This window comes from Trematomus bernacchii, unplaced genomic scaffold, assembly GCF_902827165.1.
Source record: "Trematomus bernacchii unplaced genomic scaffold, fTreBer1.1, whole genome shotgun sequence".
In the NCBI taxonomy this organism is placed as follows: Eukaryota; Metazoa; Chordata; class Actinopteri; order Perciformes; family Nototheniidae; genus Trematomus; species Trematomus bernacchii.
In genome coordinates, this window is record NW_022987685.1 from 1,287,382 (window position 1) to 1,300,254 (window position 12,873).

Below are 12,873 nucleotides of genomic sequence, written 5' to 3' on the forward strand. Positions count from 1 at the left end.
AAGAGATCAAGCCTTTCCAAAAGGGTAAATTGGTGATCGACAATGATGAGTAACTTGTGTGCAGTTTTGGAAAAGTATGCAATTAAATCTGGCAAACTTCCTAACTATAATTGTTTCCCCCATAAGGCAAACCAGAAGAAGGAAGTAGTTGGCATTAGTGTAGCAGCAAAGAGACGGCGTTAAATACTTAACATGAAACCCTTGTGGAGTTGCTGGTGATATCAAGGGTTGTTCTGAGTTTCCACATTTATATATTTACCACTACAGCATCACCATAGTGAGACGTCCAGCTACCGTAGACTTAACAGTTACTTAGCAACAGCCAGCACAAGCTAAACTCTGCAACACTGGCCAATCAGTCACTCGCATACTTCACACCACCCATAACTGAGCAGTCAGCCTGAGAACTAGATGAGCAGGTTTTTCACTGCAGCGACCTCTGACAGACAGGAGATGTTTTGTTTTGTTGTTTTATAAGGTGTTCGGTTTCCTGGCTTAAGAGAAAAACAGACATATTCAGAGAAAAGACATGTATGAAGCAGCAGGAATCAGGTTTCCACACACAGCTGGTGAACTGTGTGCAGGCCAGCTCCTTATATAACATTGGTTATGTGCTGTACATCTGGAAACTTAGTCTAAGAAATCAAATATGATAAGAAAGTTGAATGAGATAACATTTCCTAGAAAGCTTATGTTGACATTACAGAAGTAAAGTGTGGAAAAGTCCAAAGTATAACCTCAACCTACCCCTGATTAATTGACTCTGTTGTTGTAAAAAAACATTATTCAGCAACAGTTGACATTTGCAGGAACATTTCTAAGCTGTTCAGACCTTTACAGCTGACCTGCTAACTGGTGATCTTGCCCACAGAAGTGCATTAGTGAGAGTCTGTGTCAATTGTTTGGATGCTGAACAACAATCTCCTAGGCAAATAAGAGTTCAAAATGTATGTGGACCAGAGAAAGTCTAATGGTGGTCTGATAAAGAGTAAAGGTGTACTTTATCTGCGCAGATGGATAGTCAAATATTAATATTTTTGAGATTTGAATGGACAATATATTCCTAATATCTGGTAAACACAGTTTCATAGAGTGCCTCTCTGAGCCCCACTCCTCTGCATTCTGATTCCAATGGATGGCCTGCCAGCTAAAATAAACAAAAGTGTTCTGTGGTCAACAAAAAATACAGATCTAATAATTGTGACGATGCATGTTTTTTTCTGAAATGGTATCTGACTTACTGTTGCATGTATAAATGTATAATATTATGTAATATGCATAATATACATTTGGTTTTCTGACATGTTGTGTTTGTGGACAGAAGGATTTTCCCAGGGTGTACAAATCAAGCTCAATCCTGTGTAAAGAAGTAATAGTAGCAATACATTTTCCCACAGCCTCTGTTGTTCTCAGAGTTTGCCGAGTGCTCTCATTCACACTCAATCTGCTTTGTAAACCCCCCTTTTAGTTATGAAGTTGCCTGAGAAAACCCTGTCTTCATTAATGTAATGTGGCGTGTCTCGTTGTATGAATGAAGCAGTAATCACCTGACTGTCTTGTTGATCATCTGTGTGTGTCGGCCGTCTTTATACTTGTCTTTTGGTGTGTTGCTTAAGTTGCCTGCTTGATAGTGTCTGTTTCAAAGGCTGCTTTGATACAGATATATTTTATACCACTTTTTCTGACCCTTGAGTCACTTTATACCGTGGACATTATACATAACATTATAATGGTCTTTGAAAATGTTCCTTGGCTACTTTAAAGTGGAAATAAGATTGAACTTTTAGTTAATTTGGCCACTCTTTTTTTTACTGGTTACAGCATCAGTTCAATACAAGTCCCTGCAAACTAGGAGTAGCAAAACAATCCTTTACTTAAATATTATAACAAGTGGTATATTAGTTCAGAATCAGGGAACCCAGCCTTTCTTGAGACGGTTGTATAGTGGAAACCCACCACAAATGTCAGACTGGCTGTTTGTGCTTTTTGTCTGCTCCATGTTGAAGTCTTGTTCTGTTGCATGCGTCGTTCAGCAGTGAGCTTGGGATGTTCAGAACCTGGTTGGGAACGCTGGAGAGAAGGTACCACTCCAAAACATAGACTGTACCCTCAGTGAGGGTTAGGACCCTTTTCTCAGAACATAGTCTGTGACCTGATGTCCCACCCACTCCTCTTTTATCCAGCTGTCCCCAATTACCCTTCTAAAAAACACCACTCATGAATTAACATCATTTTTAACAACCTATTTTACTGCACGAGTATTCATGATGTACTGTAATGAGGCAGCAAGGCTGTACAAAGGCAGCTCCACATTTGTATAACTTAGAGGTGCTCTGGACTATATGCAAATGAAGTATGCTTACTAGCATGAAAATCATCCTGATGACACACCTTCTGCTGATAATTACAGGATGACACTACTCTTCTCCTTAAGTGACAATGCAGTGCTTTTATATTTAAAACAAAATGGAAAAGCTATTTTTCTCCTTGCATTCAACAGCCATCTTCATAATAATATGTGAAACTGATCTCCACTAACCTCTTGATCCAGCCTTTTTATCCTATCCATAGAGTCTCTGTGTTTTCGTGCACAACTTTAACATATCCACATCAAATTGAAGGACTTGTTAAAGCTGTTCATTACAGTGTTAGTGTGTAAACTTGCCTCTTTCCTTTTCTTTGTAGAGTTTTAGAGGTCTGCATGGGACTGCTTTAATTAGTTTCTCATTGGAGTAACCTTATCCTGCAAATGAAACGTGTGTTATGTATTATGGTAGTCCCATTGCAGCCCTCTAATGCGGATGGTCCACTCGTATTAACTTCTAATTCATTCCACTCTGTCACTGTTTTTAGCGTGGGTGCTTTTTGCAATTTCTGTCTGTTGTGTTTGCCATCTGCTGCAGGTGTACTGCTGGAAGATGCTCACACACAAGCCTACAAAGCAAATGCAAGCTTTAAGCTCAAGTGTATGTGTTGTTTATTTTCCTGTGTGTGAGAGAGAGAGCGCTTGGAGTTTGTGATGCATTGCCCCACGGTCAAAGCAAAGAGGATTAAAACGGTGTCTCTGTGACCTAAACGTGGCCCTAAATATTGACTTGGCTGACTTAAGGGATTAAATGAAACATCAGGGCGAGCAGAGGTTGATACTTGTATGACCTTACACTCAGGTAAGTAGCACTCCAGACAGAACGAGATGTTTGTCTAACTGTTTGTTCCTCTCCTCTTCACTCCCATCCCCTCTCCATCTACTTCCTCCCACACCACCTTGCTTTCTTCTTCATTTGCACCTCCTCTCCTCTGCTGCTTCTCTCATCACACCTTCCAAACTCTTCTCCTCTCCAATCTTTTCTCGCCTCGTCTTCTCCACCTCTCTCTTTCTCTACCCTCCTTCCCCACCTCTGTCTTCCCACTCTTCCTCTATAGTGCCACGACTCAGCGGCCTCCCGGCGCCTCCCCCTCTGCCCACAACATCAGCAGCGCTGCCGTGTCAGACCGTACCAACTTCTCCCGAGGGGTGGGCATCCGCAGCACATTCCACGCAGGCCAGCAGCGGGGGGCCCGGGACCAGCAGGGCTCCGCCTATCCCGGGGGCCCGGCGTCCCCGTCACTGTCACATGGCAACAGCCAGGCCCGGAGGACACACGGAGCCACGGGGATCTTCAGCAAGTTCACATCCAAGTTCGTACGCAGGTGAGCGGCGGAAAAGAGAGGGAGGAGCATGGGGAAATGTAAAGTGGGGAAAGTTACAATTATACTCGGAGAAAGGAAGTAGCAAAACTGGGGGACATATGTGGCAAAAGAACATTTGTATATTATCATGCAGTACTTTTACAGATTGAAGCTTTCTCTGAGTAGTGAGGTTTCAGCTTTAAAGGAGAAAATTACTAGGTTTACGTTACAAGTCATTTCATGTGCTCGTTTTCTCCACGTACATCTATATCATCACTGGAGCATTTCTTGAGAGGGGCTGGTCTCTCCCCTATCACTAAACTTGTGCTGATCTGTAACTCTGCTGAGAGTAGAAAGGGAGAGGAAGGGAACAGCTGTGGCTCCTCTATAATTTTGCCTGCAGCGGCGGTGACTGAGGAGTAATTTTGGTTTCGGTTCCACGTCTGGCCCAGTTTTCATCTCAGTCCTCCACTGCAAGGTTGCAGCCCTGAAACTGCTCTCATGGGTATCTCGTTGTAATCAGAGCTAAACTAGTTTTATGTAGATGTTTTTGAATGTTTCTCTGGCTTTGTCCCTTTGATCTGACTCTGCTGTGTAAATACAGAGAGGTGAAGACGGCATTGTGGTGACAAAAGTGGAGGGGAAGGAAAAACCCAACAAGTATCTACTAACTCTTTGACTGAAGTGGCTTGAGACAACTGGCCTGATGTTTCTCCTTGTCTGTGCATTGGATTCTACTAGTTTCTATAGAACAAAAGGTCATCTAAATCCTTATAGAGCATGATGAAGTCTGTGCACACCAGTCAGAATGGGAGGAAAGTAGTGCACAGGAGACAAAGAACTGTCATATTATTATCAGAGAAAGAATTGAACACGTGGAGGAGAGGAAGTGACAGCAAGTCAGGGTTTAAAGGTGGAAATGTGTGTGAGGAAGGGAGTAAGAGGAAGAGTGTACGCAATGGAGCTTAAAAATAACAGAAGTTGAGCTTTGAAAGCTACAGAAATGGAGAATGATAAAGTGTCTTGCCTGCATGTGTGTGCATGTGTGTGTGAGGCGGAGGTACAGGCGCAGCCACTCTCTAGGCCTCCCACTCAGAGATACTGTAGCTCCGTGGCGACAGTATCCATGGTTACACCGGAGATATCACTTTTCCCTCAACTATAAATACCGGTAGTGGGGACACCTTGACACACACACGCAACTTGGCATGCTGGTAGGAAGTCGAAGTGGTGGAGACAGAGAGATTGTGTTGCATCTGTGCAGTTTGACCACACACACACACACACATATACACATATACATAACACTAAAGCTATGTGTTTGATTAACATATCATATAACCTCATCACTGCACTTTTCTGCTTGGTCGGTAGTCCTTCACACAAATCAGTGTACTTGCATGTGTGTGTATGTGTGTGTGCTAGATTAAGTTTCTCAATGTGTGTTCAAGATTAAGTTGTTGCTTAACTTGTGCTTTTTCATTTGAAATGTGTCTTTGTGTGTTCAGGAGGTGGATTTCTCTCCCCTCCTCTCTGTGGTTACCATGTGTTAACTCTTCACCTCACACAAACACTTTCTTTTCAGGAAGAGCGCTTCATTTTCATTTTGGGATGAGGGAGGGGGGGTGACTGTTCAAACTGGGTCTCTTAATGGAATTTTCCCACAGAGCTCATTAAATCCTTCTTAGGTGTTTTTGTGTGCGATTAATAATGTCTGTTCAACACCACACGTCCCATATTTAGGGATTGAAAGTCGACGTCAGTGACAATGATTTTTGTTTTTATTTTCCGTTATTTAATGTTGCTTGTTGCTTCAACCCCAAATGACTGTGTTGGTCAGTTTGCTACTCAAAAGGGCAGCTTGTCTCTCTAATTCTAAACGTTTTTATATATACGTTTGTTTCTCTTTCTTTCTTTATCCCTCTTTTGTTTTTGTAGAAATCTCTCGTTCAGGTTTCCAAGAAGGTAGGCAACACCCCCAACGTTAAATATAACCCCATGATATATACCCGTATACTCTCTTCTTCATATATATTTTACATATATATATATATATATTTCCTCCCCTTTTGGTGTTTCGTGCAGCTTTTTGTTTAAATCTTCCTTTTCTGCCTTGAGCCTTTATCTTTTCTCCTTTTTTATTTTTTCTGTGGTTGGCCCCTTTTTTATTTTGTAGCCTTCTGGTTTTGTGTGTTTTGGCCCATTTTCTGATTTATTTATTCATTTTTTTTTTTGACTAACTTCCCGTCACTCAGCCATACTTAACTCACTCACTCCATCATCACGCGGCACAATAACACCTCACCCTTCTTCCTCTTCGTCCCTCCCATCCACCTCCTCATCCTCATACCCCTCTTTTTCCATGTATTTACTAGATAGTGTGTGAGCTTGTTTCCCCCTATAGCGTCCCGGATTTAGGTCAAGTCTTAATGGTAATGGATCAAACTACTCCCTTTTTTATTCTCTATTTCTTAGCTTCAGATGCAGGTAACAGTGTCCTAATTTGAGCTTAATGGAGATCTTTGTTTCCAAATCCTAAAAGTAATGATGTAATATCCTAAGTATTAGTATTTTAGTGTTTAAGCGTTTTGTCATCTTAGTCTTACTTGTGTCTTCCTAGGATTGTTGCTAACCATTATCAAAGCTAACGCCACATACCAAACTACCACCCATCTCACCTCTGCTTTCATCAGTTGATCACTAGACTTTCCATTAAAAGCTACTTTTTAGTCGTTGGTGTACGTTTGTGAGGATCCCACAGGGGAGGACATATATGATAAGATATATAATGGTTGTAGCTGAGGTAGAGGGGAGGAGAGGACCCGGGAGGGACGAGGTTGCAGTGTTTCTCAAGGCTGCACTCTTTTCTGGAGGCTGCACACTTCCTTTTCTCTTCCATCGCTCTGTTCTCACTCTGGCACTGGCTCTCTAACAGCAGCAGAACTGGATGGCTTTGACCTACTCTGGCTGGAAAATACCCTTTCATGCTGTCAACTCATACAGACGACACATGATGCACACACACAGACATAAACACACATTTTGTCTCAATGCTCATATAGCTGCTTGCACTAAAACATGACACATTGATATATGTACATACTGAACACATTTCACAACCACATTTGTCTCACTTGCTTTTGAGTGCTTTTTACCAGCAGGTTGGTCAATGTTCCTCTAATATGGACCATTGCTCCACCTGGTGGTTAGAAGTTGTACTATTTTATTATTATCACAGTGTAGTGATACACTACCTTACCTTTGTCCTTCTAAAGGCTTCTCATAAATCATTACATTTGAAATACCAGAGTAATAAATAATTCATCTGCTTAAAATTACATTTTACATGGATTCGAAGTACATTTAGTTACATTGCTCTCTATTTTGGGAGAGTGAAATTGCTCAATAACTAAAGCAAGATATTAAGACTTAAATAATCATGTTTTTTTTATTTTATGTCAAAGAGCCTTCGTCTATGAGCTGTTTTGCATCCCATCATATCTAGCTAAATCATACAGAGCATGCAAAATGGCACAAATGACCTACTTTTACATTATTCACCAATTATATTATTTAAGAAAACCCTTGTGTAACATTTCTCCACTCCTCCCACTTGTCATTTCCCATGTTTAATATTATTTAACCATGTTTCTGTTGCAGCAGGTATTTTACATGTTTTATTTTAATGGGGCAAAAGAGGAATGATGTCTTTTCCCACTACAGAATGAATTTAAGACCAAAAACTGTTGAATTTGTCATGTTCATGTCACTTTCCTTCCATTGTCTGCACGTGTTTAGCTGTTTTCCGTCTTTCGTTGTCGTCTGCTTTTCTCTGTTGAGTTTGTCTTGTGTGTTTTCAGTCTGATGGTATGAGAGAGACCTTGTGCGTGTGTGTTACATAGGCTGTTTAAAAATTCTATATTATAACACATATGTGTAGGTCAAATGTTACTAATACAGGTTTTAATGCAGTGCTGGGATCAATAATGCTCCTAACCTCCTTTTAGTTCTAACGACTTGCCCTCACCGTGCCGACTGTTCTGTTCCAAACCATTCCATTCCGTTCCACATCGCTCCATGTTACATTGTAATACCCACATTCCATTTTGTTCCAAATTTCTCCATATAACATTGTTACCAACATTCCATTCTGCTGGTTCCATTCCGTTTCAAATTGTTCCATGTTAGATTGTTTTACCAACATTCCATTTTTTGGAAGTTGGAACCATTCCCTTCTGTACCAAATGGCTCCATGTTACATTGTCACCAAACATTGTATTTTGTTGCAACCCATTCCATTCCATTCTGTTCCAAATTGTACAATGTTACATTTTGTTACGAGCATTCCATTCAGTTGGAACCCATTCCATTCCATGCCTTTCCACTCTGATCCAACATGCAGAAACTTTGACATTTGTTCAAACTTTTCATTCAGTTTAATTTCTATTCACACCATTCTATTCCTGGTTGCATCAGCTTCTTCTAATTTCCTTGCCCACATTTTCCCAAACAATTGGCAGTTATATTTAGAGTCAGACAACTTTTGTTCATTAGATTTGCATTAAATGTGTCTTTGCAACTGGCATATAGGACAAAAACACACGCTACAATACACAACAATAATGCAACTCAAAATGAATATAAGTCCATCAAAATTACAACACTGCCTGATACACAGCAGTATTTACACTTTAGAAATGATTAATAACTTAGGACAGACTTAACACATAAACGTTAGATGGCTGGTGCAACTCAACCCATCAAACCCTCCTCCTCTTGAGGGCAGAGTGGACTGGCACTGGGATCTGCGCCGTGAAGTTGAATTAAATCTGAACAGTTGGAGTGGAAACTAGATATTTTGGCGCTTGATGTGTTTGAGTTGGAACGTTCAGTCTGGCACGGCGAGCAGCGACTGACTGACTATCTGTGTAAGAGTCCAGATGTTGCACTTAGCCCTGAAAAAGACTAAACTTTTGTTAATTTTTCTCGAGGAGTCCGTATGAGGGAGAGGGTCGGGATGAGGGGAGCAGGTGAGAAACAGAGCAGCCCGAAAACCCCCTACAAACCCCCCAGACTCTACCAAACCCGCCTGCCAATCAGTAGACTGGAGCATATCAGTAGATGATCTCTGAGCTTGTTGTGAATGGGGACGGGTTGCAAACTGGGATTAAATTGGTTGGTGGTGGTGATAATGGCTTGACCAATCAGGGGACGGGAGATTAGCGGTGAATGGTAGCATCCCTGAGAGTGTGTGCTGGTGTGGACCTGCATGTGTGTGTGCGGGGAAATCACATTTTAAAGGACCCACATGTGTGTTTGTGTGCGAGCAGATTTCAATTTCAGGTGTTAATCTATATTTCTAGAGATGATGCACGCACACAAACACACACAGGGGAACTCAAAGACATGTTGCTTTTGTTTTCATTTCCACAACCTCATTATCTCCCTCTTCCTCTCAATCATTTCTCCCTCCTCCTCCTCCTCCCCTCCTATTTTTGTCTCTACTTTTTAAATATTTCTCTCGATTCTCACTTTTTTTCTCTCTTTGCTCCTTTCTTCCTGACCCTCCCTTCTCTTTGTTTTCCTTCTTCTCCTCTTGTCTTCCTCCACCTCTCTTCTTCTTCCTCTCTCCCACCCTCCCACCCCTCACCCAGGTCTATGCTGAGCAGCACAGTGGACAAGTCGGAGAAGACGTCCGGCGGGGTCCTCTCCTCTTCCAACAACGATGAGAACAACTCCTCCCCAGGGTCTGGTAACACCGGTAGGTTTGCTTTAGGGACTCTGCTCTGATGATGGCAATAAAGAAAAACATAATCTGTAGTTTTTGCCTCTTGTCTGATTATTACTCTTATCTCCCCTCTCCTCCCCCCTCAGGTGGGACCGGCACCCCCCCGGCCATCGGCCTCCAGAAGGAGTCGGTGAAGCCTCGCTCGCTGCGCTTCACCTGGTCCATGAAGACCACGTCGTCCATGGAGCCGGCGGAGATGATGCGTGAGATCCGCAAGGTGCTGGACTCCAACAGCTGCGAGTACGAGCTGCGCGAGCGCTACATGCTGCTGTGCGTGTCGGGAAACCCCGCGCGAGACGACTTCGTCCAATGGGAGATGGAGGTGTGCAAGCTGCCGCGGCTCTCCCTCAACGGCGTGCGCTTCAAACGCATCTCCGGCACCTCCATCGCCTTCAAGAACATTGCCTCAAAGATTGCCAACGAGCTCAAACTGTGAGTGCGGAGGAGAGAGGTTCAGAGGTGGGAGGGTGAAGGGGGGAGGTAGGGAGGAGGATGCTGTAAGTGGAGGTCAGGAGGTAAGCTACAGGGTGGGATCACTTTAAAAAGAAAGCCGATTGTTATGTGGACAAAGGTCTGAAGTAGGGCTATCGGTTCCTCTTGAGACTAGAAAAGCTTTCTCTTCTAGAAGTTCCTTAAGTTCACGAGGCCATTAGAAACTCTGAGTCCGTGTCCTCTGAGTCGTGAAGTACTTATAGACCGAGGGTCTTCTCTCCCCCGCTGGGCTTTTCTTTCGTCACGTTCTACTTAGACGTTCCACTCTTCTGCATGTCCGCTCTGCTCTCTCTGTTTATTTAGTCGTCTCACTTTGATCACTTTGACCACTCCTGTCACTTCTTCCTATTTATTCAGTTTATTCTGCACGGTTCTGCTGCCAGCTCTTTTTGTGTAGGAAAGACAACCGGGTAAAAATCGGAGGGGGGGGGGGGGGTTTAAGATGGAGGACAAAGTGAGTGGAGGAATTGCTGATGGAAAAAAAAAAAGCCAACGTTCTCTCTGAATCTCTAACAAGTGAGGATTGATGGAAAGTTTGGAGCCTTATTTTGCTGGAAAACTCATGACAGGAGTCTAGATTTGAATTTGTTCTGATTCTCCTCCGACACTGAATGGACTCCAACTGAGCCGGGACTTTGGTTGCTGAAACCCCCCCTCTCACACACACACACACACACACACGCACACACAAATGGACTTTGGATGGAAAGACTATGCTGTTGTTGGTTAAAGGACCCTCTTCACCCTCCTGTTTAAAAATGAACTTTATAAATCCGCCTGATCCATCCTCCTCACCTCACACACACACACACACACACACTTCAACCCTCTAATTTCAACCTCGGCACAAACACATCCATGTTTTCGCCCCTTCACTCCCTTTGTCTTCCTCACTTATTCATTTCTCTCATCGAGTCTTGATGACATCATCGATTGTTCTTCAAGTCTTTCTTTTTTGTTTGTTTTGTTAATTTCTTCTTCTTTTATGGCTTTTAAAAAAAGAGTTGTGCACTGGAAAAGAGGGGCATCCGGGTGAACGAGGGAGGGACGGACAGTTCGTGGACGGGGTTGTTGATTTGACGTTGCCTTTCTTTGTAGAATTTAAATGTAAGGGTTTGTTCTTGTTGTCAGCACATAAATGCTCGAATGATTTATTTGTATTTTTTATTTTTTTTTTGTAATTGTTGGTGTCACTTCGGTTGGCATCGCGCCTTCATATCCAGAATGTCAACCCTGAACCGACGCATTTCTACCCCCCCCACATCCGCTTTCTGCTACTCCCAAACACACACCTTTTGGAGTATGTAACAAACAGTATGTGTGTGTGTGCGTGTATTATAAAAGATCACTGGAAGACAAAAAAAAAGACAAAAGAATCGACAACGACGAATGGTGAATTATTTTCTTCTACTTTTGATTTAATAATATATTTTTTGTGTCGTTGGAAATTTCGGGGGTTTTGTACAGATTTGGATTTCTCTGGGGGGGGGGTGTGTGAAGGGTCACGTCGGATCATATCATTGCTGCCTTTTTTTTTCTGTGTAGTGCACCTTTAACACACAGCTCATAGTTTATCGGATTAAACACAACCCCCCCCCCCTCGAGTGCAGATGGATGTATTTAAAGATGGCGGTGGTGACGACTACTGCTCGGCCTTTTTTTTTTTCTTTCTCCCGTTCATCTGTTCATTTTTAAGGCCTTATGGAAGCAGAGAGACTTGTTCGCCAAACGTTCTCGTATCACAGCACACGTTCAAACCAGATGACGTCACTTCCTTTCTCCCAAGAAGAGGGGTTAGAGAAGGGGGGGGGGGCGAGGGGGACAATGCCTGGTCCCGTCTCCTGGTAACTTTATTTCTTTCTCACAATGACACACTCGTTTTATTATTTTAGTTTTCAGTTTTTAATACGTCAGATTTTTTTTCTTTAAAAGTTGATCATTGTATTAAGGTGCTGGGTATTGGATTCTAATTATTATTCTGGCTGTTGCTGTTATATTATCTCTTTCAGGGTTGATTTTATTTTACATTATTTCGTTTTACATTGCTGTAATTGACATTGATTTTAAATGTGTTTTGAGCAAACTGTAACTGTAGTGGTGGGTTTGGGGAGGGGTGATCAACTCCTGAAAAATGTATTATTTGTTTTGTTTTTTTGTGCAAAGACAAAATGATGAAAAATTACAATGATAGTAATAAAAACAATGATATAATGATAGTCTGCCTCTGGAATCCATTATGCCGAAAGCAAGACACATTTGTTTCAGACAAAAAAACCTCTTCTTTCAGTCATGTCAGATTATGTTTCGCTACATAATGATTGGTAACATTTTAATTTTTCTGAGCACATGACTAGAGACTAAAGGTGTCCTAAAGTTTCCCCATTTGAAGAGCCTCAATTGGTTAGGTTAAAGGTGGGGTAGGTCATTTTGGAGAAACCAGCTCGAGATCGCTAGAATTTGAAAATACACAGCCGGAAAAAATCTGCCTCTTCCTTACAGAGCCCCAACACACACGAACGCGCACATGACCAATGAGGGCACGAGATAAGTTTGTGCACAGATGGAAGGCTGACAGGCAGGTAGGCCATCCAGTTATTTTAGCCGGGCCGGCTAAAATGATTGGTCGTGCTTTTTACAGTACTACGGCTTCCACAGATGACATTTTGTTATGGATTTTTTGTCAAAGCACTTAAGATATTCATTGCTATCGGGATGTTAAGAGCATTCCATGGAATATAACAAAAAGTGTATCTCGAGCCGGTTTCTCAAGCTTACCTACCCCACCTTTAATTGTGCTAAAGAGTCCGAACAAATCAAGGTTTTTTCACAGGCTCATGATATGAATATATATTCTGTTAAATTTCAAATGTAAACCCCCTTTTTGAGGTAATTCAGCTCTAATCCCAGAGAAAACCAATAGGAAA

The 12,873-nt window shown here is 42.2% G+C and overlaps 1 protein-coding gene across 11 annotated transcripts in view; it reads left to right on the plus strand.

Moving 5' to 3' along the window:
* The window catches only part of mark2b (MAP/microtubule affinity-regulating kinase 2b), a 45,361-nt gene extending 35,081 nt beyond the window's left edge, over window positions 1–10,280 (plus strand). For 4 of the 11 annotated variants that reach the window (XM_034136645.1, XM_034136652.1, XM_034136647.1 and 1 more), the window contains 5 exons: window positions 3,424–3,690; window positions 5,608–5,634; window positions 8,661–8,699; window positions 9,324–9,430; window positions 9,544–10,280. In XM_034136645.1, the coding sequence (XP_033992536.1) occupies window positions 3,424–3,690; window positions 5,608–5,634; window positions 8,661–8,699; window positions 9,324–9,430; window positions 9,544–9,893 (790 nt within the window). In that variant the 3' untranslated portion in view covers window positions 9,894–10,280. The remainder of the gene's footprint in view (window positions 1–3,423; window positions 3,691–5,607; window positions 5,635–8,660; window positions 8,700–9,323; window positions 9,431–9,543) is intronic. The other 7 variants (XM_034136646.1, XM_034136653.1, XM_034136648.1 and 4 more) reach the window with 5 other exon arrangements.
* Window positions 10,281–12,873: the final 2,593 nt, after the last annotated feature.